At 49.8% G+C, this 25,410-nt stretch overlaps 2 protein-coding genes across 8 annotated transcripts; one reads left to right on the forward strand and one right to left on the reverse strand.

Annotated features, from left to right (window-relative positions):
* Positions 1-130: 130 nt before the first annotated feature.
* ero1b (endoplasmic reticulum oxidoreductase 1 beta) lies at positions 131-19,374 on the reverse strand. Its single transcript, XM_080494198.1, has 16 exons — positions 19,303-19,374; positions 18,908-19,201; positions 13,680-13,799; positions 11,717-11,800; positions 11,582-11,623; positions 10,357-10,439; positions 9,028-9,101; positions 8,616-8,736; positions 7,819-7,883; positions 7,612-7,638; positions 6,721-6,813; positions 6,391-6,637; positions 6,008-6,077; positions 3,214-3,300; positions 2,745-2,878; positions 131-2,673 (listed from the first exon to the last, which is right to left on the reverse strand). The coding sequence occupies exons 2-16, from the start codon at positions 19,034-19,036 to the stop codon at positions 2,613-2,615; spliced, it is 1,437 nt and encodes a 478-aa protein (XP_080350324.1). The 5' UTR covers positions 19,037-19,201; positions 19,303-19,374; the 3' UTR covers positions 131-2,612.
* A 532-nt stretch (positions 19,375-19,906) lies between these two features.
* On the forward strand, positions 19,907-25,160 carry LOC308148945 (interferon regulatory factor 2-binding protein 2-B-like). Of its 7 annotated transcripts, XR_013937218.1 has the most exons (5): positions 19,907-20,630; positions 23,152-24,275; positions 24,311-24,372; positions 24,675-24,763; positions 24,805-25,160. XR_013937218.1 is itself a non-coding variant. In XM_080520528.1 (2 exons), the coding sequence occupies exons 1-2, from the start codon at positions 20,084-20,086 to the stop codon at positions 23,808-23,810; spliced, it is 1,206 nt and encodes a 401-aa protein (XP_080376654.1). In that variant the 5' UTR covers positions 19,907-20,083; the 3' UTR covers positions 23,811-25,160. The 7 variants fall into 7 exon arrangements, 1 of the variants encoding a protein (XP_080376654.1); XR_013937214.1 differs by having other exon boundaries at positions 23,152-24,763; XR_013937215.1 differs by having other exon boundaries at positions 23,152-24,550; positions 24,631-25,160.
* The last annotated feature ends 250 nt before the right edge of the window (positions 25,161-25,410 follow it).

Here is a 25,410-nt window from a genome sequence, read left to right on the forward strand (position 1 = left end):
AGTTCAGAGAAACTCAGAGTTTGTTGAACCTTTCTGGAAAAACCCCAGGAACACATCTGTACTCTTCCAGAGATCAAAACAAAAACAAACAAACACTTCATTCCAGCATCTAGAAAAGCTTTATGCAGAGTAGAACCAGATCCACACATATTTATTCCTCTTTTCAAATAAATAAACTCATGTAACTCTTTATATTCATACAGAGCAAAGTGAAGCTTCAGCCACAAACATGACAGCATGAAGAACACGTCGCTTTCTGGACAATAAACGTCCCGCTGAATCGAAGGCTGAATCGAAGGCTGAAGAGCTGCAAGACATTTTCCTCACCACTTCTAACTGCTCAAAGCTTTTGTTGCTTTCATGACGGAATGAATTCCTTTCATCTTTTCAAGTCTCCGCGAGTATTTTAGGCAGCAATGAAGCAAAAAGCTGAAACGTAAGATTAAAAAACATAAATCACGATTCATAAAGTCAAACAATGACGAGTTATTTTCATCCTATTAAATACTCAAACATTAATTCCTTACGTGTTTTCACTGGTTGGAGCTATGACATGATGACAAATCAAAAAACGTGTAAATAAATTGAACATGTTGGAAAGAAAATGAAGTGTACATTTTGCCGCGCTGCTCAAATAGCCGACTCGTCATTATCGGTGAAATCTGAAAAATAATCCAAAACTAGGAATTTGAAAACAACGAAACAAAAACCAAACAGGAAGCTGCAACAGTGATAAGAACTCACTGTTCGACTCCTTACTGCCCCTAGTGGTCATTTCTATACTGTCAACCCATAACAGTTCATTAAAACATGTTTTTAACAACGATCCAGGATTAATATGGATTGTTCAACTGACTCCAGTTCAACCGGGAAACATGTTAGAAAATAAAGATGGTGAACGTTTAGAAAAGACAAAAACCAATGCTGCTATTCCTGAACTGTCCACTGGGGGGCGGCACTGTTTCAGAGTAAAGGTCACGACGACCCTTCAACAATGAGAACAGACAATATTGCATCAACTTGCTTCCTTTCTGTTAACGTCAGAGAATTTTATAGTAAATATGGGGTGAAATATTACAAAATAAAAAACAAACACTTGGTAAAGCTTGTAGAAATCCAAATTTAAATCTTAAAGTCCAACAAAACTGAAAGAAATTAACTAGAGAAACGTCCCAAATCCAACTTAAATGCAACAGAAATCCAATCAGAATCTATTAGAAATCCAAAGGAAATCTAAGAGAATTTAATTAAGATTATACTTTAATCTTGTAAAAGTTCCGGTACATTATCTATTCTGTAAAAAGTGAATTCAATGATTATGTTAAAGAATGCAATAAAGCCTTGGAAGAACCTTTAAAGTTGATAAACCCAAAACGGACATACACTGAACGAAAATGTACTTTTCATTTTGTTCCCATTTGTACACAAAAGCCCCAGTTTCTCTCAAACCCGTCTAAACCTGATCACTAAGCTCCGCCCACATGTGACGTGTTAAGATGCTGATTGGACAGCAGGCGTCCTGCAGACCAGCTCAAGAGAAACGACGACCTGAGGCGTCGTTTCCTCGCCGGGGAGACCATCTCCTCCTACTGGTTTCATGGTTTCACCAGGTTTCATGGTTTCACCAGGTTTTATTCAGGCGTCTGGTTTCATCTGGCAACCCGGGTTGTGACCAGCGGGCCGATAAGGGGGGGGGGGGGGGGTCACCCTGCGGGTGATAGAGGCGGAGCTTAACGGTTTAACAGGTTTAAAACGTAACGTGAAGGAAAAGAACCTGCAGTGGAAACGACGATACAAATAAATGATGTTTGAGAGAAACGAGGCTTCGAGTTCAGATCATTGTTGATATTTGTGTTCAGTGTAGTTTGGTCCAGTTCACTGGAGGAGGAGGAGGAGGAGTGAGGAGGAGGAGGAGGAGGAGGAGGAGGAAGAGGAGGAGGACCAAACACTTGGTTGTAATGGCAGCAGGTTTAAAATCAGGTGTGAAATGTGGAAGAAGAACATTGGAGACGCTTCAGGACGACGTCGGAGGAGGAAACGACTGCAGCTCCTCAATAAAGAGCCTGGGAGGAGGCGCCACCTGGTGGACAGGAGGAGAGCAGCTCCTGGGAGGAGGCGCCACCTGGTGGACAGGAGGAGAGCAGCTCCTGGGAGGTGGAGCCACCTGGTGGACAGGAGGAGAGCAGCTCCTGGGAGGAGGCGCCACCTGGTGGACAGGAGGAGAGCAGCTCCTGGGAGGAGGTGCCACCTGGTGGACAGGAGGAGAGCAGCTCCTGGGAGGAGGCGCCACCTGGTGGACAGGAGGAGAGCAGCTCCTGGGAGGAGGCGCCACCTGGTGGACAGGAGGAGAGCAGCTCCTGGGAGGTGGAGCCACCTGGTGGACAGGAGGAGAGCAGCTCCTGGGAGGAGGCGCCACCTGGTGGACAGGAGGAGAGCAGCTCCTGGGAGGAGGAGCCACCTGGTGGACAGGAGGAGAGCAGCTCCTGGGAGGTGGAGCCACCTGGTGGACAGGAGGAGAGCAGCTCCTGGGAGGAGGAGCCACCTGGTGGACAGGAGGAGAGCAGCTCCTGGGAGGAGGCGCCACCTGGTGGACAGGAGGAGAGCAGCTCCTGTTACCTGCTCTCGTCCAGCAGCAGGCGGAAGTGATGGAGCTGATGGATGCTGGTGGACAACCTGGAGGAGCAGAAGACCTGGAGCTCAAACTGGGTCTGCAGCACGTGAAGAGAGGCGGGAGCACCACCAACCTGCCGAAGCCGTTGAGCAAGGCAACGATCTCCTGACGAGTCAGCTGGAAGCCTTGAGAGGGGCTGCGCTCCGGAAGGTTCTGGATCTCCTTCTCAGAGAACAGGATCTTCAGAGCTGTACCCAGACCCTGGGTCTGACACACACACACACACACACACACACACACACACACACACACACACACACACACACACACACACACACACACACACACACACACACACACACACACACACACACACACACACACACCTTCACTGAAACTTTCATTAAGAAATCTGGATTCTAAAAAGTAAACAGTTTTGTAGGTTGAATTCACACGTGACCCAGATTGTAAATCCACATTAAACTCCAGGAAGGTCAAACTGTGTCTGTTCAAGTACAAACTTGTAGTACAAGTACAAACTTGTAGTACAAGTACTGAACGTCCTTCATGTCCTGAGACAAAGAGAGCGTGAAGAGCCTCACCTGCAGTTTCCCCCACAGGCGGCACTTACTGCAGCCCACACAGTCCATGATCCTGGAGATGTTCTTGAAGTGCAGCCGGAACTCCTCCTGTAGGCAGAGAACCGTGAGGTTCTAGGCTTCTAGAGGAGGGAACCAGCAACCACCGGCTGGGTGGAGGAGTTCTACAGCTCTAGGGAGGGGAGGGTCTAGAGAGGGTAGGGGTCTAGAGAGGGTAGGGTCTAGAGAGGGTAGGGGTCTAGAGAGGGTAGGGTCTAGAGAGGGTAGGGGTCTAGATAGGATAGAGTCGAGAGAGGGTAGGGTCTAGAGAGGATAGGGGTCTAGAGAGGGTAGGGTCTAGAGAGGGTAGAGTCTAGAGAGGGTAGGGTCTAGAGAGGGTAGGGGTCTAGATAGGATAGAGTCGAGAGAGGGTAGGGTCTAGAGAGGATAGGGGTCTAGAGAGGGTAGGGTCTAGAGAGGGTAGAGTCTAGAGAGGGTAGGGTCTAGAGAGGGTAGGATCTAGGGAGGGGAGGGTCTAGAGAGGGTAGGGGTCTAGAGAGGGTAGGGTCTAGAGAGGGTAGGGTCTAGAGAGGGTAGGGTCTAGAGAGAGTAGGGGTCTAGAGAGGGTAGGGTCTAGAGAGGGTAGGGTCTAGAGAGGGTAGAGTCTAGAGAGGGTAGGGTCTAGAGGGGGTAGGGTCTAGAGGGGGTAGGGTCTAGAGGGGGTAGGGTCTAGAGAGGGTAGGAGTAGGAGAGAGGGTAGAGTCTAGAGAGGGTAGGACCCTAGAGGGGGTAGGGTCTAGAGAGGGTAGGGTCTAGAGAGGGTAGGGGTCGAGAGAGGGTAGAGTCTAGAGCGGGTAGGAGTAGGAGAGAGGGTAGAGTCTAGAGAGGGTAGGACCCTAGAGGGGGTAGGGTCTAGAGGGGGTAGGGTCTAGAGAGGGTAGAGTCTAGAGGGGGTAGAGTCTAGAGGGGGTAGGGTCTAGAGGGGGTAGGGTCTAGAGAGGGTAGGGTCTAGAGAGGGTAGAGGTCTAGAGAGGGTAGGGTCTAGAGGGGGTAGGGTCTAGAGAGGGTAGGGTCTAGAGAGAGCAGGGGTCTAGAGAGGGTAGGGTCTAGAGGGGGTAGGGTCTAGAGAGGGTAGAGTCTAGAGAGGGTAGGAGTAGGAGAGAGGGTAGAGTCTAGAGAGGGTAGGACCCTAGAGGGGGTAGGGTCTAGAGAGGGTAGGGGTCTAGAGAGGGTAGGGTCTAGAGAGGGTAGAGTCTAGAGAGGGTAGGAGTAGGAGAGAGGGTAGAGTCTAGAGAGGGTAGGAGTAGGAGAGAGGGTAGAGTCTAGAGAGGGTAGGACCCTAGAGGGGGTAGGGTCTAGAGGGGGTAGGGTCTAGAGAGGGTAGGGGTCTAGAGAGGGTAGGGTCTAGAGAGGGTAGAGTCTAGAGAGGGTAGGAGTAGGAGAGAGGGTAGAGTCTAGAGAGGGTAGGACCCTAGAGGGGGTAGGGTCTAGAGGGGGTAGGACCCTAGAGAGGGTAGGGTCTAGAGAGGGTAGGGGTCTAGAGAGGGTAGGAGTAGGAGAGAGGGTAGAGTCTAGAGAGGGTAGGGTCTAGAGAGGGTAGAGTCTAGAGAGGGTAGGAGTAGGAGAGAGGGTAGGAGTAGGAGAGAGGGTAGGACCCTAGAGGGGGTAGGGTCTAGAGGGGGTAGGGTCTAGAGAGGGTAGGGTCTAGAGAGGGTAGGGGTCGAGAGAGGGTAGAGTCTAGAGCGGGTAGGAGTAGGAGAGAGGGTAGAGTCTAGAGAGGGTAGGAATAGGAGAGAGGGTAGAGTCTAGAGAGGGTAGGACCCTAGAGGGGGTAGGGTCTAGAGGGGGTAGGGTCTAGAGAGAGTAGGGGTCTAGAGAGAGTAGGGGTCTAGAGAGGGTAGAGTCTAGAGAGGGTAGAGTCTAGAGGGGGTAGGGTCTAGAGGGGGTAGGGGTCGAGAGAGGGTAGAGTCTAGAGAGGGTAGGAATAGGAGAGAGGGTAGAGTCTAGAGAGGGTAGGAGTAGGAGAGAGGGTAGAGTCTAGAGAGGGTAGGACCCTAGAGGGGGTAGGGTCTAGAGGGGGTAGGGTCTAGAGAGGGTAGAGTCTAGAGAGGGTAGAGTCTAGAGGGGGTACGGTCTAGAGGGGGTAGGGTCTAGAGGGGGTAGGGTCTAGAGAGGGTAGGGGTCTAGAGAGGGTAGAGTCTAGAGAGGGTAGGAGTAGGAGAGAGGGTAGGAGTAGGAGAGAGGGTAGGAGTAGGAGAGAGGGTAGGACCCTAGAGGGGGTAGGGTCTAGAGGGGGTAGGGTCTAGAGAGGGTAGGGTCTAGAGAGGGTAGGGGTCGAGAAAGGGTAGAGTCTAGAGCGGGTAGGAATAGGAGAGAGGGTAGAGTCTAGAGAGGGTAGGAGTAGGAGAGAGGGTAGAGTCTAGAGAGGGTAGGACCCTAGAGGGGGTAGGGTCTAGAGGGGGTAGAGTCTAGAGAGGGTAGAGTCTAGAGGGGGTAGGGTCTAGAGGGGGTAGGGTCTAGAGGGGGTAGGGTCTAGAGAGGGTAGGAGTAGGAGAGAGGGTAGAGTCTAGAGAGGGTAGGACCCTAGAGGGGGTAGGGTCTAGAGGGGGTAGGGTCTAGAGAGGGTAGGGGTCTAGAGGGGGTAGGGGTCTAGAGGGGGTAGGGTCTAGAGAGGGTAGAGTCTAGAGAGGGTAGAGTCTAGAGAGGGTAGGGGTCTAGAGGGGGTAGGGTCTAGAGAGGGTAGGGTCCATCCTGGGAGAGACCAGTGAGGATCATCTAGAAGCGTAAGGCTGAAGAACAGGAACCGACAGTCACTCGCCTTCAACGTCTTTGCCTCCAACTTGTGTCCCGCGAACATGGACGTCTCGTCAAAGTGCATCGGAAACACCCTGAAACGAAACCAGCCAGCGAAGGTGTGAAGACCAGATCGTGTTCTATTAATCTGCTGATGGTTCCCTGACTTGTTTCCTCTGACTCGTCTCAGTTGGACTTGGAAACACAAGGTTCCATCACATCCCTCTCCTCTAGAACCTCTGGAGCCGCCCAGTTGATGTGAGGTTCATCGTTCTGAAGGTTTTTCTAGATCATCGGTAACAAACCTGCTCTGGACAAAACGTCACTGCCTCGTATTTCCTACAGGTATCGTTCACGGTTCCGTCGTTCCTGCTCAGGGAACCGACGACGACCAGGAGTAGAACTCACTTGATCTCGTTGAAGAACTGCAGCAGCAGCTCCTTGGTGTCTCCGTCCTCCCGGGCGTTCCCGGTGTACAGGTTGATGAACGCCCTCTCGAAGTAGGGCGCCACCTTGTAGAGTGCCCGCAGCTCGATGAGGTAGAGGAAGTACAGGTTCTTCAGCCTCCGGGTTCCTTCGCCCTTCGTCTCGGCGGTGTCGAAGCGCCGGCGGAACTCCTGGAGGTTGGGACCCCAGACGGAGCGCCCCCAGCCCTCTGAGGAGTCACAGCACAGGGTGGAACTCAGACCTTCAGGAACCTGCATCTGGAGGACCGAGTGAAGAACCAGAAGAACCAACCGTCCAGCAGGTACTCGGCACACAGGTGGATGTTGATGCTGCTGTGCAGGCCGGAGATGAGCCGGTAGAACACCCTCTTCTCCAGACACAGGCCTGCAGAACCACAACACACATCAGGCTGCAGGACAGACCCACAAACAGGAAGTGCTCGTGTACAACTCAGTAAAAACACAATTCTCGTGTACAACTCAGTAAAAACACAATTCTCGTGTACAACTCAGTAAAAACACAATTCTCGTGTACAACTCAGTAAAAACACAATTCTCGTGTACAACTCAGTAAAAACACAATTCTCGTGTACAACTCAGTAAAAACACAATTCTCGTGTACAACTCAGTAAAAACACAATTCTCGTGTACAACTCAGTAAAAACACAATTCTCGTGTACAACTCAGTAAAAACACAATTCTCATGTACAACTCAGTAAAAACACAATTCTCATGGTAGTTTCTGCTTCCTGTGACACAGAGAGTCAGGAACCCTTCATTCAGGTCAGAACCTGGACTCTTCTTTATGTCCCAGGTGGGACCAGAGACAGAACTGGTCCTGGGATGGACCAGTGACAGACCTGGTCCTAGGTGGGACCAGAGACAGAACTGGTCCTGGGATGGACCAGAGACAGACCTGGTCCTAGGTGGGACCAGAGACAGAACTGGTCCGGGGATGGACCAGAGACAGAACTGGTCCTGGGATGGACCAGAGACAGAACTGGTCCTAAGTGGACTCTGCCGTACCAGAAGGTTTCCTAACATCTGGTTCATTGTTCTACTGATTCCATGGAGCTTCTTCTCCTCAACATGTTTCAGAAAAGTTTCACCAAGTGTCACTTCCTCTGCTTGACAGGACTGAAGGTTAAAGGTTAAAGGTTAAAGGTTAAAGGTTAGAACTCACCTTCCAGCCAGTTGTAGAAACTTTCCCCTGGAACCAGAACCGTCAGAACCTCTGGAACACAACTGGACACTTTTACTGTGAAAACCAGTTCAGGAGGAGTTTTACTCACCGTCGTCGTCTCCTGGACAGAGAGACAAAGGTATTAGTTACTTAGTTACTTAGTCTCTCTCTCTCTCTCTCTCTCTCTCTCTCTCTCAAGATGAAAACTAATGAAATGATCATCACCTCTGCTGGGAACCAGAGGATTCAGAGGTCTGTACACCGACCTGGGCCTGGAGAGGGGGGGGGGGGGGGGGGGGGGGGGGCAGAGAGAGAGAGAGAGAGAGAGCAAGAGCGAGAGCCAGAGAGACAGAGAGATAGAGAGAGAGAGAGATAGAGAGAGCGAGAGATAGAGAGATAGAGAGAGCAAGAGATAGAGAGAGCAAGAGATAGAGAGAGCGAGAGAGAGAGAGAGCGAGAGAGCAAGAGATAGAGAGCGAGAGCGAGAGCGAGAGCGAGAGCGAGAGAGAGAGAGAGAGAGACAGAGACAGAGACAGAGAGAGCGAGAGAGACAGATAGAGAGAGCGAGAGACAGAGAGAGCGAGAGAGAGAGAGAGAGACAGAGACAGAGACAGAGACAGACAGATAGAGAGAGAGAGAGACAGAAAGAGAGAGAGAGAGCGAAGGAAGCAGCAGGTGAAGCAGTTTGTACAGAAAACAGACATTAAGCCTCCATCAGGAGCTGAAACTCTATAATCCAGTAGAAAAGGTGGTTTTCTGGGCCGGTGAGGTTCTAGAGAAACCAGGTTCTCCCTGGACGGCTGAAGTACCGACATAGAACGTGAAGAACATGAGTCATTACTGGAGTTTAGCATCTAAACTTATTCATTGATGGTTTTCAAAAGCCTGAGTTCAGGACAGGTTTATTCCTGTTCATGTGACCAGGTCTTCCTGATCACGGTTGCCTAGGAGACCACGGCCAGTAAACATTATACACAAGAACTAAATAAGACCAAACGTCTCACTTGAAGCAGTTCTCCTCATAGATGCTGTTCCAGACCCTCCAGGCCGACGGACCCTTGTAGCCTGTGAACCGTTCTGGGTTCAGCAGGAGGTCCACGTACTCTGCATCTGGAGACGTCTCATCTGACACACACACACACACACACACACACACACACACACACACACACACACACACACACACACACACACACACACACACACACACACACACACACACACACACACACACACACACACACACACACACACACACACACACACACACACACACACACACACACACACAGATGAAGCTCCTGGCAGAAGGTTCGCCCTGAGCAGAGGAACCATCCTGGAGTTCAACCTGAGCAGAACCTGAGCAGAACCTGAGCAGAACCTGAGCAGAGGACCAGTACGTATGAAGACCCTCACCGTCCAGCTCACAGAAGTGGTCCTGAGCATCGTCGTGTCTCGCCCAGTCAGCAAACGCCTCTTTAGTCTGATTACTGGGAAGGAAACACAACACTGAGTGAAGATATGACCTTTAGTACAACACTACCTGAGAGAGGGGGGGGGGGGGGGGGGGGGAGAGAGAGAGACAGAGACAGACAGAGACAGAGACAGAGACAGAGACAGAGACAGAGACAGAGAGAGAGAGAGAGAGAGATGTTGTTCAGTGTGAGGACACGTCTTCCTCGTCCTCAGTGTGGACGGGCCAGTTAAACTGGTTAATGCTGGTTGTTGGAGGAAAACAAAGAAACATGTGTGTCTCATGGAGAGACGAGCCCGAGGACATGGACCATGAGTCCAACTGGAATATTTCACTTTACATCTGTTTGGTGTGACACAGAAGAAAGGACCAAAATGTGTCCCTGAACACGAATCTGTAGATTTGATTTGAAACTGGGTTGAGGGAGTGAGGAGGAAGGAGAGAGGCTAGCTGGAGCGCATGCTAGGAGATAGCCGCTTGGCAGCCTTGTTGCTATTAGCTAAAGCTAACCATGCAAGAATGTAGCCTCCAGCTAACAGTGAGCGTGTAGCCTCCAGCTAACAGCAAACGTGTAGCGTCCAGCTAACAGTAAGCGTGTAGCCTCCAGCTAACAGTAAACGTGTAGCCTCCAGCTAACAGTAAGCGTGTAGCCTCCAGCTGACAGTAAGCGTGTAGCCTCCAGCTGACAGTAAGCGTGTAGCCTCCAGCTAACAGTAAGCATGTAGCCACCAGCTAACAGCTAACAGTGGAGGTGTGGAGGTGTAGAGGTGTGGAGATGTAGAGGTGTAGAGGTGTGGAGGTGTAGAGGTGTAGAGGTGTGGAGATGTAGAGGTGTGGAGGTGTGGAGGTGTAGAGGTGTGGAGATGTAGAGGTGTGGAGGTGTGGAGGTGTAGAGGTGTGGAGGTGTAGAGGTGTAGAGGTGTGGTAGAGGTGTAGTAGAGGTGTAGTAGAGGTGTAGAGGTGTGGAGGTGTAGAGGTGTGGAGGTGTAGAGGTGTGGAGGTGTAGAGGTGTGGTAGAGGTGTAGTAGAGGTGTAGAGGTGTAGAGGTGTGGAGATGTAGAGGTGTAGAGGTGTAGAGGTGTAGAGGTGTAGAGGTGTGGAGATGTAGAGGTGTGGAGGTGTAGAGGTGTGGAGGTGTAGAGGTGTAGAGGTGTGGTAGAGGTGTAGAGGTGTGGTAGAGGTGTAGAGGTGTAGACTCTCAGGGTTTGTAGAGTCAGCACCAGGTGGGGAACCAGCAGCAGCAGTCGGGGCCCCTGGTGACGGAGGCTCACCTCAGGGTGCTGTTCACGGCCCCCAGCTCTTCTGCTTGTTCACATTCACTCATGTCTGACATGCTGTTGGCTGCCTGGGAGTACTGGGGGGGGGGGGGGGGGGGGGGGGGGGGGTGAGAGGGTGAGAGAGAGAGGATTAGGGAGTCATGCTGACAGAACTACGTCACTGTAAAATCATCTCCACTTCCTGAAACCAACTTGTTTCCATGGTAACTGAAGCAGACAGATCAGAGTCTGTCCTCAACTCGTCTTGTTTGACTCACGACGTCGTCGCCCCAGTTCTTCCTCACAGTTAAGTTATCGTCTAGACCCCTTCAGCACCCCTCAGGACCCCTTCAGGACCCCTTCAAGACCCCTTCAGGACCCCTCAGTACCCTTCAGGACCCCTCAGGACCAACCTTTGGGTTGGGTTTCCCACGAACACCTCGTCCAAGCCAGTGTGGTTGACCAGCTAAAGGTCGTTGTGGTCGTGGTCATTGTGGTCGTGGTTGTGATCGTGGTCATGGTCGTTGTGATCGTGGTCGTTGTGATCATGGTCGTGGTTGTGATCGTGGTCATGGTCGTTGTGGTCGTGGTTGTGATCGTGGTCATGGTCGTTGTGGTCGTGGTCGTTGTGATCGTGGTTGTGATCTTGGTCGTTGTGGTCGTGGTTGTGATTGTGGTCGTTGTGATCGTGGTCGTTGTGATCGTGGTCGTTGTGGCCGTTGTGATCGTGGTCGTTGTGGTCGTGGTTGTGATCGTGGTCGTTGTGGCCGTTGTGATCGTGGTCGTTGTGATCGTGGTTGTGATTGTGGTCGTCGTGGTCGTGAGGTTCGACTGCCTTGATTTTAGTAATGAGTGTAAATCTCAGAAACAAGCGACCCTGTTGACGTTTTGCTGGTTCTGTAACCTCTGGTCACTACATGCAGTCAACAGTGTCAGAAGAAGTAGAAGTAGAGGTGAGATGGTGGGACTTCACCACCGACTGCAGAGGTGCTTCCAGATGTTCATACTTGATTTCAGGCCCAATGAGCAGAGAGTGGGACACTGGTCACCCTCTGGTTGAGGTCCAACACCACAACAGACAGACGGAGTCTGAGACCCTCAGAACGGGACAGACTCACCCTATGCTTTGTCTTTATTTTCTACCAGGACCAGTACCAGTACTAGCACCAGTACCAGTACCAGTACCAGTACCAGCACCAGCACCAGCACCAGCACCAGTACCAGCACCAGCACGCCTCACCTTGTTGTAGTTTCCAGACTTGATGCCAGCAGGAATCATACTCTGTAAAGGAGGGAAGGTCATTCAGCACTGGAAGTGTGGGAACATGTGGGGAATGGAGAATTCAACAGGCTTTGATGTCATGTGACCTCTGACCTCTGGGCAGGGCTCCACATGGCAGTCCTTGATGGCACAGTGTCCGTCGTCGGGCCAGAAGGGACACGGTCTCTTCAGGATGACCTGCAAACAGGAAGAGCTTGTTTCTCTGGTGGAATCGTCATGGTGAAGAGTCGTTTAGCAAAAATAGATAAGTCCTCAATCAACCAATCAAAACCTGGCTGAAACGGCTGTAAGACGGGAGGGTAGAACCCAGTGCAGCGCCACCTAGCCTGTCAGCGATCACTTTGAGAAGAACTGCAGCTGAAGTTGGGCTTTTTTAGGTGTTTTGGCCAAAACAATAAAACCAGTCGATTCTTTTTGGAGAAAAATGACATGAAAGACATTTAAACGCTTCCAAAATAAAAGTCAATGAGGCTCAGACATTCAACTAATTCAAGTTTTAACCAGGTTTAAGTAAAACTGTAACAGCGACTATGGAAACCCTCCAGGAGAACGATGGAACAGAACGGTGGAACAGAACGGTGGAACAGAACGGTGGAACAGAACGGTGGAACATAACGGTGGAACAGAACAGGAGAACAGTACGGTGGAACAGTACAGTGGAACAGAACGGTGGAACAGAACAATGGAACAGAACGGTGGAACAGAACGGTGGAACAGAACAATGGAACAGAACGGTGGAACAGAACGGTGGAACAGAGCAGGAGAACAGTACGGTGGAACAGAACGGTGGAACAGAACAATGGAACATAACGGTGGGCAAAAACTCAATAAAAACCTTTTGTAACTACAAAGTCAATAAATGGATTAAATGGAGTTTTTGCATATGGGAACATGTGGGAAATGGAGAATTCAACAGGCTTTGATGTCATGTGACCTCTGACATCCAAGCCTACTGAAAAAAGTTTTTAGGGAACTATTTTAGAGGCTTTTGTTGTGGAGGTGGACTTTGTGGTTAATGAGACGATAATGAGACGATAATGAGACGTTAATGAGACGTTAATGAGACGATAATGAGACGTTAATGAGACGATAATGAGACGATAATGAGACGTTAATGAGACGTTAATGAGACGTTAATGAGACGTTAATGAGACGTTAATGAGACTCTGGTCATTCAGCTGAGGTCAGATGAGAACAACCAGACACTTCACACGTCTTTCTAAGTTGTTTGGCTGTTTTTAAAAGTCAACCGTCAGGTTCAGTCTCGGCTCTTTATTCTCACACAACACAAGAACAACACAAGAACAACACAAGAACAACACAAGAACAACACAAGAACAACACGACGCCAAACAACAGGCGTGGCGTTTAATTCATGCTGAGTCACTTCCTGTCCAGCTTCGTCTGTTTGAACTCACAATAGAACATTTATTATATAACTGAGGCTGAAATGAAGCCCAAGTTAGAAAAGTCCGCAATGATGTGATGTAGTACCTGAAGTACTCTCACCTTGTAGTACCTGAAGTACTCTCACCTTGTAGTACCCGAGGTACTCTCACCTTGTAGTACCTGAAGTAGTCTCGCCTTGTAGTACCTGAAGTACTCTCACCTTGTAGTACCCGAGGTACTCTCACCTTGTAGTACCTGAAGTAGTCTCACCTTGTAGTACCTGAGGTAGTCTCACCTTGTAGTACCTGAAGTAGTCTCACCTTGTAGTACCTGAGGTACTCTCACCTTGTAGTACCTGAAGTAGTCTCACCTTGTAGTACCTGAGGTACTCTCACCTTGTAGTACCTGAAGTAGTCTCGCCTTGTAGTACCTGAAGTAGTCTCACCTTGTAGTACCTGAGGTAGTCTCACCTTGTAGTAATGCAGTAGTCTCACCTTGTAGTACCTGAAGTAGTCTCACCTTGTAGTACCTGAGGTAGTCTCACCTTGTAGTACCTGAGGTAGTCTCACCTTGTAGTACCTGAAGTAGTCTCACCTTGTAGTAATGCAGTAGTCTCACCTTGTAGTAATGCAGTAGTCTCACCTTGTAGTACCTGAAGTAGTCTCACCTTGTAGTACCTGAAGTAGTCTCTCTCCGTCAGCTTCTTGATACGAGGGTAGATCTTGAAGTTGTTGAACACGTCGATACTCTCGACGTCACAGAAGCAGTCGTCCAGGACTCCTGTGAGCTGAAGTACAAGTACAAGTACAAGTACACGTCACTGATGCAGTCCCTTGACTCTATGTTGAAATTGTAGTTGTTTTCAGTACTAATTGTTTGATCTTTTGTAATTGCAGATTCATCAGGTCGACCATAGACTGTGTAGACTATAGACTGTAGAGACTATAGACTGTAGAGACAATAGACTGTGTAGACTATAGACTGTAGAGACTATAGACAGTGTAGACTATAGACTGTAGAGACTGTAGACGATAGACTGTAGAGACAATAGACTGTGTAGACTATAGACTGTAGAGACTATAGACTGTAGAGACAATAGACTGTGTAGACTATAGACTGTAGAGACTATAGACTGTAGAGACAATAGACTGTGTAGACTAGAGACTGTAGAGACTGTAGACTATAGACTGTAGAGACTATAGACTGTGTAGACTAGAGACTGTAGAGACTGTAGACAGACTGTAGAGACTATAGACTGTGTAGACTAGAGACTGTAGAGACTGTAGACAGACTGTAGAGACTATAGACTGTGTAGACTAGACTGTAGAGACTGTAGACTATAGACTGTAGAGACTATAGACTGTGTAGACTATAGACTGTAGACGATAGACTGTAGAGACTATAGACTGTGTAGACGATAGACTGTAGAGACTATAGACTGTAGAGACTGTAGACTATAGACTGTAGAGACTATAGACAGTGTAGACTATAGACTGTAGAAACTGTAGACGATAGACTGTAGAGACTGTAGACTATAGACTGTAGAGACTATAGACTGTGTAGACTAGAGACTGTAGAGACTGTAGACAGACTGTAGAGACTATAGACTGTGTAGACTATAGACTGTAGAGACTGTAGACTATAGACTGTAGAGACTATAGACTGTGTAGACTATAGACTGTAGACGATAGACTGTAGAGACTATAGACTGTGTAGGCGATAGACTGTAGAGACAATAGACTGTGTAGACTATAGACTGTAGAGACTATAGACAGTGTAGACTATAGACTGTAGAAACTGTAGACGATAGACTGTAGAGACTATAGACTGTGTAGACTATAGACTGTAGAGACTGTAGACTATAGACTGTAGAGACTATAGACTGGGTAGACTAGAGACTGTAGAGACTGTAGACAGACTGTAGAGACTATAGACTGTGTAGACTATAGACTGTAGAGACTGTAGACTATAGACTGTAGAGACTATAGACTGTGTAGACTATAGACTGTAGACGATAGACTGTAGAGACTATAGACTGTGTAGACGATAGACTGTAGAGACTATAGACTGTGTAGACTATAGACTGTAGAGACTATAGACTGTGTAGACGATAGACTGTAGAGACTATAGACTGTAGACTATAGACTGTGTAGACGATAGACTGTAGAGACTATAGACTGTAGAGACTATAGACTGTAGAGACCGTAGACTATAGACTGTAGACTATAGACTGTAGAGACTATAGACTGTGTAGACTATAGACTGTGTAGACTATAGACTGTAGACGATAGACTGTAGAGACTATAGACTGTGTAGACGATAGACTGTAGAGACTATAGACTGTGTAGACGATAGACTGTAGAGACTATAGACTGTGTAGACGATAGACTGTAGAGACTATAGACTGTAGACGATAGACTGTAGAGACTATAGACTGTGTAGACTATAGACTGTGTAGACGATAGACTGTAGAGACTATAGACTGTAGACGATAGACTGTAGAGACTATAGACTGTGTAGACTATAGACTGTGTAGACTATAGACTGTGTAGACTATAGACTGTAGACGATAGACTGTGTGGACTATAGACTGTGTGGACTATAGACTGTGTAGACTATAGACTGTAGACGATAGACTGTGTAGACGATAGACTGTAGAGACGATAGACTGTAGAGACGATAGACTGTAGAGACTATAGACTGTAGACGATAGACTGTAGAGACTATAGACTGTGTAGACTATAGACTGTGTAGACTATAGACTGTAGACGATAGACTGTGTGGACTATAGACTGTGTGGACTATAGACTGTGTAGACTATAGACTGTGTAGACTATAGACTGTGTAGACTATAGACTGTAGACGATAGACTGTAGAGACTATAGACTGTGTAGACTATAGACTGTGTAGACTATAGACTGTAGACGATAGACTGTGTGGACTATAGACTGTGTGGACTATAGACTGTGTGGACTATAGACTGTGTAGACTATAGACTGTGTAGACTATAGACTGTAGACGATAGACTGTGTGGACTATAGACTGTGTGGACTATAGACTGTAGACGATAGACTGTGTGGACTATAGACTGTGTGGACTATAGACTGTGTGGACTATAGACTGTAGAGACCGTAGACTATAGACTGTGAGAGAAAAGAAGAACCTTCAGGTGACCTGGAGTTTATCACTGTGAGAAACTGCTGCTCAGACTCCAGCTGTGTGTGTGTGTGTGTGTGTGTGTGTGTGTGTGTGTGTGTGTGTGTGTGTGTGTGTGTGTGTGTGTGTGTGTGTGTGTGTGTGTGTGTGTCACCATAAACCGAATGTCAATAACTAAACATTAACTTTAGTGATTATATTTAAGCAGGACCTTTGTTTAGTAATGATATTCAGGTATATAGAGAATATAGAATATAAAGAATAGAGTGAATATGAAGAATATAAAGAATATAGTGAATATAGAGAATATAAAGAATATAGTGAATATAGAGAATATAAAGAATATAGAGAATATAGTGAATAAAGTGAATATAGAGAATATAAAGAATATAGAGAATATAAAGAATATAGAGAATATAGTGAATATAGTGAATATAGAGAATATAAAGAATATAGAGAATATAGTGAATATAGAGAATATAGTGAATATAAAGAATATAGAGAATATAAAGAATATAGAGAATATAGTGAATATAGTGAATATAAAGAATATAGAGAATATAAAGAATATAGAGAATATAGTGAATATAGAGAATATAGTGAATATAAAGAATATAGAGAATATAAAGAATATAGAGAATATAGTGAATATAGAGAATATAGAGAATATAAAGAATATAGAGAATAAAGTGAATATAGAGAATATAAAGAATATAGAGAATATAGTGAATATAGAGAATATAGTGAATATAGAGAATATAGTGAAAATAGAGAATATAGAGAATATAGTGAATATAGTGAATATAGAGAATATAGTGAATATAGAGAATATAGAGAATATAAAGAATATAGAGAATAAAGTGAATATAGAGAATATAGTGAAAATAGAGAATATAGTGAATATAGTGAATATAGAGAATATAAAGAATATAGAGAATATAAAGAATATAGAGAATATAAAGAATATAGAGAATATAGTGAATATAGAGAATATAGAGAATATAAAGAATATAGAGAATAAAGTGAATATAGAGAATATAGTGAATATAGAGAATATAAAGAATATAGAGAATATAGTGAATATAAAGAATATAGTGAATATAGTGAATATAGAGAATATAGAGAATAGAGAATAGAGAATATACAATATAGTGAATATATGATATTTCCCAAACATGCAGTCAGAAAATGTTCTTATTGAGGATATTTGTAGAAAGCAGTGGAACATATTTATACATGTTCGGCACATTTCCTGACACAGAAGACCCCCCCCCCCCCCCCACTGGGGAACCCCCGTGGTTCCACACTCTTTTAAAAAGCACGTCAACGTTCCTCCTCCAGGAGCTTCAGTTCAGCCTCTCCCTCACTGTCACTGGGTTTCAGGTCATCATGTCACCTGGTGGGTTCCGTTTCACTGCACCAGTTCTTCTTCCAGCTTCTCTGTGAAACACTTTAGAACTACACCTTACTGCCTCACTACACAGCCAGCAGGACAGCCTCCACCTTCAGCAGCAGGTGGAGAAACACTTCCTGGTGGAGGACACTGACACTGCTGAAAAGTGCCCTGAAGCTGCTGCTGGTAAAGGAGAAGGTGGAGAAGGAGAAGGTGGAGGTGGAGGAGGAGGGGGTGGAGGAGGAGGAGGTGGAGGAGGAGGAGGAGGTGGAGGAGAAGGAGGAGGAGTAGGTGGAGGAGGAGGAGTAGGTGGAGGAGAAGGAGGAGGAGGAGAGGGAGGAGGAGGTGGAGGTGGAGGAGTAGGTGGAGGAGGAGGAGGTGGTGGAGGAGGAGGTGGAGGAGAAGGTGGAGGAGTAGGAGGAGGTGGAGAGGGAGGAGGAGGTGGAGGTGGAGGAGGAGGAAGTGGAGAGGGAGGAGGAGTAGGTGGAGGAGAAGGAGGTGGAGGAGAAGGAGGAGGTGGAGAGGGAGGAGGAGGAGGAGGTGGAGGAGGAGGTGGAGGAGAAGGAGGAGGTGGAGGAGTAGGTGGAGGAGGAGGAGGAGGTGGAGGAGAAGGAGGTGGAGGAGAGCTGACCTCTGACTGGAGCAGTCCTCTGAGCAGCACAGACCACAGCAGCACCACCCTCAGCATCCTCCACCCGCTGCAGCGCTCCAGGCCGATGTGACAGCAGCAGGCCGGGTGGTTCAACACGTCCGCCCTGCTGCCACCAATCAGCAGAGCTCCCTCCCTGTTAGACCCGCCCCCCCCCCGCTTGGCCCCGCCCCCTGACGCCCCCGGGGCTGCGGCCGGTCGGAGACGGGGGTGGGACCTATGAGAGAGCACCACGTCCCGCTGGAGGGACCGCTGTCCCTCCCCTCGCTGACCCCGGGTCACTGCTGGTTTTTGTTTGTTTGTTTGGAAAGACGAGTCGACGTTTACTGAAGCTCCGCCTCCTCTGTCAACGTCTGGTTCTCTAACAGGTCCTCATTTCACTGGCTCACATCAAGATTCAGTCTGGAACCAACTTTAATATTAAAACTTTCTGTTTCTGGGTTTTAATCTTGACTTGAACTCTTGAGTTTGTTAAACGTGTGAAGAAGAGGGGAGAGGGAGGGAGGGGGAGGGGGAGAGAGAGAGAGAGAGAGAGAGAGAGAGAGAGGGAGAGAGAGAGAGAGAGAGAATATCTTTCTGAAGCCGAAACAGAAAACAGGAAACAGGAAACAAGAGGAAGAAGTAGAAACCACACAGAGAGGTGGTGGTGTCAGGGTGTCTCCGGGTGAGGTGGTGGTGTCTCAGGGTGGAGGCTCACCTGGCAGAAGCAGCTCTGTCCTCCACCCTCCTGGTTCTTCTTCTCTGGTTGAAACCAGCTGAACACTAAATTCCTCACAAACACGAGAAGCAGCAAAACACTGAGAGTGTGAAGAGCCGCTTTCCTCATCCCTGTAGACTGTCCTGGTCCTGGTCCTGGTCCTGGACCAGGGCCGGGGGGCTCCCTGTAGACTATTCTGGTGCTGGTCCTGATCCTGGTCCTGGTCCTGGTCCTGGTCTGGCTCACCGCGGTAGCTCCAGGCTCGCAGTAATTAGCATCCGGAAGCTGGAGTGGCTGTAAAACCCGGATGAGGACGATTAATGGATCAGAAGGGGGTCTGCGGACCTGCAGGCGGACTACCAGACCCCCCCGGACCCCCGGACCCCCCCACTCACCCCGGGTGTTGGAGGACAGTCCTCTCATGTCTCCAGAAGTTTCCGTCTGGGAGTCTCCACTTCTGCATGAAGCTAACAATGCTAACGATGACTGGTGCATCCGGTCCAGACTTTCAAAGTAAAAGGACTTGTACTGAAACGTGTGCGTGTTTTTATGTTTATGAATGTACCTCGGTTGTTGTTTAAATCATTAGCTTTGGTTTATATCCAGTGAGCGAACTGGGGGGGGGGGGTTCTGTATAGAACGTAGAAGCTCGAAGGCACACCGTCAGGGATACGAACCTTCCAGACAGGAAGAGGAAGTTGGTGAATAACAAGGATATAATATCACAGATATACGACAGCAGCGCTCAGATGTCAGTTTATGTCTGAGTTGGTTCGGGAAACCAGTTAGCGGGGAGGATATACTTTTATTTATTTATCTATGTATTTGTTTGTATTGCTGATCCACACTCCAAACCAGTAGGTGGCGGTAGTGCACCAAGTCCTGGTTCTCCCGTCGCCATAAAAAAAAAAAAAAAAGAAAAAAGAACGAAGACGATGAATGGCTATTGCGCATGCGCCACAGTCGTCGTTTAGTGATGACGTCAGGAGTCGGCGCACACATTGACAATGAGGCTGAGCTGCGTTGACTTTTCGTAGAGGAAGTGTCCGGTGCTTCTCCTCTGCTCGGACCTTTGTCTGCTTCCAGCGGCGTCGACTGACCGGAGGAGAGCGCGGGCCTCCCGAGGGCCTCCCGAGGGCCTCCCGCGGGCCTCCCCCCGGCCTCCGGGGCTCCGCCATGGCGGCCGCCGCCTCTCGGAGGCAGTCCTGCTACCTGTGCGACCTGCCCCGCATGCCCTGGGCCCTGGTCTGGGACTTCACGGAGGCCGTCTGCCGCGGATGTGTGAACTACGAGGGGGCGGACCGGGTGGAGGTCGTGATCGACTCCGCCCGGCAGCTGAAGAGGGCGCATGTGCCCCAGGGGGGCCGCTCTCCGGCCCCGGGGAAGCCCCACGACGTCCTGCAGCCCCCGGCCGGGGACCCGCCAGGCTCCCGGCCGCCGCTGCACTTCGACCGCTACCCGCCGCTGGAGCGGCTGCCGCGGCCGGGACTCGAGTACCAGGCGGGCCGGCAGGTGAACGGCCTCCCGGGCCTGAAGGGGTTCCCCAGACCCGACGAGCCCCCGGAGCTGAACCGACAAAGCCCCGACCCCCGCAGGGGGGGCGCCCTCCCCCCCGCCCTGGTGTCGGTGCTGAGCCGCCCGGGCCCCGCGGAGCTCGGGCCGGGCCGGGGGAGGAGGGAGCAGGCCCCCACCCAGAGGACCATGGCCCATGAGACCAGAGCAGGTACCGTGTAGAACACCCCCCCCCCCCCCCCCCTTCATGGTTCCCCTCCACTACAGGCTCGCAGAAGGCGGGGTCAAAGGTCACAGTGGAGACTGGAGGCTCTGCAGGCATGAGTTTAACCTCAAAACACAAGTTGTGTTTGCAGATGATGATTGATGCTCATGTTGCTGTGATTCATGGCGATGATGAGAGTAAAACACTAACTTATCTAGTGTGTGTTTTCTATGTTCATGTAGCTGCTGCATGGTGCATGGTGCTCCTTTAATACCCTGCATGGTGCTCCTTTAATACCCTGCATGGTGCATGGTGCTCCTTTAATACCCTGCATGGTGCATGGTGCTCCTTTAATACCCTGCATGGTGCTCCTTTAATACCCTGCATGGTGCATGGTGCTCCTTTAATACCCTGCATGGTGCATGGTGCTCCTTTAATACCCTGCATGGTGCTCCTTTAATACCCTGCATGGTGCTCCTTTAATACCCTGCATGGTGCATGGTGCTCCTTTAATACCCTGCATGGTGCTCCTTTAATACCCTGCATGGTGCTCCTTTAATACCCTGCATGGTGCTCCTTTAATACCCTGCATGGTGCTCCTTTAATACCCTGCATGGTGCTCCTTTAATACCCTGCATGGTGCACGGTGCTCCTTTAATACCCTGCATGGTGCACGGTGCTCCTTTAATACCCTGCATGGTGCTCCTTTAATACCCTGCATGGTGCTCCTTTAATACCCTGCATGGTGCTCCTTTAATACCCTGCATGGTGCTCCTTTAATACCCTGCATGGTGCACGGTGCTCCTTTAATACCCTGCATGGTGCACGGTGCTCCTTTAATACCCTGCATGGTACTCCTTTAATACCCTGCATGGTACTCCTTTAATACCCTGCATGGTGCTCCTTTAATACCCTGCATGGTGCACGGTGCTCCTTTAATACCCTGCATGGTGCTCCTTTAATACCCTGCATGGTGCTCCTTTAATACCCTGCATGGTGCTCCTTTAGTACCCTGCATGGTGCTCCTTTAATACCCTGCATGGTGCTCCTTTAATACCCTGCATGGTGCTCCTTTAATACCCTGCATGGTGCTCCTTTAATACCCTGCATGGTACTCCTTTAATACCCTGCATGGTGCTCCTTTAATACCCTGCATGGTGCTCCTTTAATACCAGCATACATGTACATAAGTACATGTAATAAAACGTGATATAGGTGAGGATGGTTGTACTTTGTCTTACTGCCAAGTCTTCTTCAAGAGCTCCTTCCTTCCTTCCTTCCTTCCTTCCTTCCTTCCTTCCTTCCTTCCTTCCTTCCTTCCAACATTACTCTCGAATAGCCTCACATTTTGTAAATATTTCAAATGATGTCCTTGAATGTACAAAGAGAAAACTCCTGTTGTGCGGCCAGAGTGAAGCCCAGCAGCTCCTCCTGGATTCTCTTTACGTTCTCAAGTTGAATCAGGAGAAGGAAGTCAGATGTTGCTGCTGGGACTAGATTCATTGAATCCCACTGAATTAAGATCCTATATTGACGAAGGACCGTGTGGTTTCCAGGAAGAACTGAGCTTCAGGAGCAGTTTGACCCTTTAGTGACAGAAGTCCACAACATGGACAAAGTCTTTTATTTGACGTTGCAGCTCTGAGTGAAGCCTGGTTTGTCTTGTCCCTGTTTCACTGCTGCAGACACCGTCTCCGTCTCCGTCTCCGTCTCCGTCTCTGTCTCTGTCTCTGTCTCTGTCTCTGTCTCTGTCTCTGTCTCTGTCTCTGTCTCCGTCTCTGTCTCTGCACAGGTTTCTGCTCCAGAAGCCGTCTGGGCAGATTCCGACTGTCAGTCATTGTCGAGTGGTGTCCCTCGTCCTCTGTCCTCTGTTAACCCTTGGTGTCCCTCGTCCTCTGTCCTGTGTTAACCCTTGGTGTCCCTCGTCCTCTGTCCTCTGTTAACCCTTGGTGTCCCTCGTCCTCTGTCCTCTGTTAACCCTTGGTGTCCCTCGTCCTCTGTCCTGTGTTAACCCTTGGTGTCCCTCGTCCTCTGTCCTGTGTTAACCCTTGGTGTCCCTCATCCTCTGTCCTCTGTTAACCCTTGGTGTCCCTCGTCCTCTGTTAACCCTTGGTGTCCCTCATCCTCTGTCCTGTGTTAACCCTTGGTGTCCCTCGTCCTCTGTCCTGTGTTAACCCTTGGTGTCCCTCGTCCTCTGTCCTGTGTTAACCCTTGGTGTCCCTCGTCCTCTGTCCTGTGTTAACCCTTGGTGTCCCTCGTCCTCTGTTAACCCTTGGTGTCCCTCGTCCTCTGTTAACCCTTGGTGTCCCTCGTCCTCTGTTAACCCTTGGTGTCCCTCATCCTCTGTCCTGTGTTAACCCTTGGTGTCCCTCATCCTCTGTCCTGTGTTAACCCTTGGTGTCCCTCGTCCTCTGTTAACCCTTGGTGTCCCTCGTCCTCTGTCCTCTGTTAACCCTTGGTGTCCCTCGTCCTCTGTTAACCCTTGGTGTCCCTCGTCCTCTGTTAACCCTTGGTGTCCCTGCCACAGAGCGGGGGAAGCCGCCTCGGCCCGGGAAGAGGAAGGCGTCGGCAGAGTCTGACGGCGAGGGCCAGCTCTGGCTCCCCTCGCCGTCCGAGGTCCTGAAGATGCCCTCGGCCAGCCTGCCCGGCTTCTCGGCGACCCCCCCGTCCACCGTGTCCCCCCACTCCTACACCACGCCCCCGGAGGCCGCCACGGCGCAGAACAGCCAGTCCCCCATGGCGGCACTCGTCCTGGCCTCGGACTACGCCGGCGCCCAGGGCCAGCGGACCGGGGGGGGCAGCCCCCCGCCCCCCTTCCCGGCCTCTCAGAGGAGGGCGGCCCCGGCGGACAGACCCGCCGGCACCAATCACTCCACTCCGCAAGCGCCGCCCGGCGTCCCGGACTCTCCCGCGCCCCCCGGTGGCGCGGCGCTGGGCTGCACGCTGTGCCACGAGAGGCTGGAGGACACCCACTTCGTCCAGTGTCCCTCTGTGTCCTCGCACAAGTTCTGCTTCCCCTGCTCCCGGGACAGCATCAAGCAGCAGGGGGACGGCGGGGAGGTGTACTGCCCCAGCGGGGGGCGCTGCCCGCTGGCCGGCGCCGACATGCCCTGGGCCTTCATGCAGGGGGAGATCGCCACCATCCTGGCCGGGGACGTCCAGGTGAAGAAGGAGAGGGACCCTTGACGTCCTCCGTCCCACACCAGAGACCGAAGGCCTCTTCACCCCCCCCGTCTGGTTGTATTCCTCCTCCTCTCTGGGTCACTTCCTCAACGGAACCATCCAGAAACCATCTCCACCTCCAACGTTCTCCACCTTTCCTCAACCACTTTGTTTCATTCCAGGAGTTCTGAGCCTCTGGATCTTGATCTTCTGTTAATCAGTGATGGTTCAGACGGAGGTTCTCCTCCACTAGAACCGTCAATCAGTGATTGTTCAGACGGAGGTTCTCCTCCACTAGAACAGTCAACCAGTGATTGTTCAGACGGAGGTTCTCCTCCACTAGAACCGTTAATCAGTGATGTTCAGACGGAGGTTCTCCTCCACTAGAACCGTTAATCAGTGATGTTCAGACGGAGGTTCTCCTCCACTAGAACAGTCAACCAGTGATTGTTCAGACGGAGGTTCTCCCCCACTAGAACGTCAGTGATGGTTCAGACGGAGGTTCTCCCCCACTAGAACGTCAGTGATGGTTCAGACGGAGGTTCTCCTCCACTAGAACCGTTAATCAGTGATTGTTCAGACGGAGGTTCTCCTCCACTAGAACAGTCAACCAGTGATTGTTCAGACGGAGGTTCTCCTCCACTAGAACCGTTAATCAGTGATGTTCAGACGGAGGTTCTCCTCCACTAGAACCGTTAATCAGTGATGTTCAGACGGAGGTTCTCCTCCACTAGAACAGTCAACCAGTGATTGTTCAGACGGAGGTTCTCCCCCACTAGAACGTCAGTGATGGTTCAGACGGAGGTTCTCCCCCACTAGAACGTCAGTGATGGTTCAGACGGAGGTTCTCCTCCACTAGAACCGTCAACCAGTGATGTTCAGACGGAGGTTCTCCTCCACTAGAACCGTCAATCAGTGATGTTCAGACGGAGGTTCTCCTCCACTAGAACCGTTAATCAGTGATGGTTCAGACGGAGGTTCTCCACTAGAACGTCAACCAGTGATGGTTCAGACGGAGGTTCTCCTCCACTAGAACCGTCAATCAGTGATGGTTCAGATGGAGGTTCTCCTCCACTAGAACCGTCAACCAGTGATGGTTCAGACGGAGGTTCTCCCCCACTAGAACCATCAATCAGTGATGTTCAGACGGAGGTTCTCCTCCACTAGAACCGTCAACCAGTGATGTTCAGACGGAGGTTCTCCCCCACTAGAACCATCAATCAGTGATGTTCAGACGGAGGTTCTCCCCCACTAGAACCGTCAATCAGTGATGTTCAGACGGAGGTTCTCCTCCACTAGAACCGTCAACCAGTGATGTTCAGACCTGTTCAACATGGGATGTGGTTCCATCGAGCACCTGGCAAAGATCTGAAATAAAAGCCTCCATTGAAAAAACCTTCTCGCTTCATGTTTCTGCACTTGTTGAAGAAAAGTATTAACACAACACACAGTTTGGACATTTGTCCCGTCCAGATGTTCTAAACTCTCCAGCGTCTGAACCGGAGCCCTAGAAACAGGAGAAATCCTTGCATTGCTCATCGGCAAGGCCTGTGGGCGGGGCTTCCTGCACAGGGTGACCAATCGATGCCGGATCACGTGATTCCCGCAGCAGGAAGGAGACAGG

This window comes from Blennius ocellaris, assembly GCF_963422515.1.
Source record: "Blennius ocellaris genome assembly, chromosome: 3".
In the NCBI taxonomy this organism is placed as follows: domain Eukaryota; kingdom Metazoa; phylum Chordata; class Actinopteri; order Blenniiformes; family Blenniidae; genus Blennius; species Blennius ocellaris.

Excerpts from the sequence above, each read along its gene's own strand:
- ero1b (XM_080494198.1), bottom strand. The coding sequence starts at position 19,036 with ATGAGGAAAGCGGCTCTTCACACTCTCAGTGTTTTGCTGCTTCTCGTG. Across the intron at positions 11,624-11,716 it reads ATGTGGAGCCCTGCCCAGAG|AGTATGATTCCTGCTGGCAT; the intron begins GTCAGAGGTCAC and ends CCTCCTTTACAG. Across the intron at positions 2,674-2,744 it reads TTGCTCAACGGCTTCGGCAG|GTTGTCCACCAGCATCCATC; the intron begins GTTGGTGGTGCT and ends CTGCTCCTCCAG.
- LOC308148945 (XM_080520528.1), top strand. The coding sequence starts at position 20,084 with ATGGCGGCCGCCGCCTCTCGGAGGCAGTCCTGCTACCTGTGCGACCTG. Across the intron at positions 20,631-23,151 it reads GGCCCATGAGACCAGAGCAG|AGCGGGGGAAGCCGCCTCGG; the intron begins GTACCGTGTAGA and ends TCCCTGCCACAG.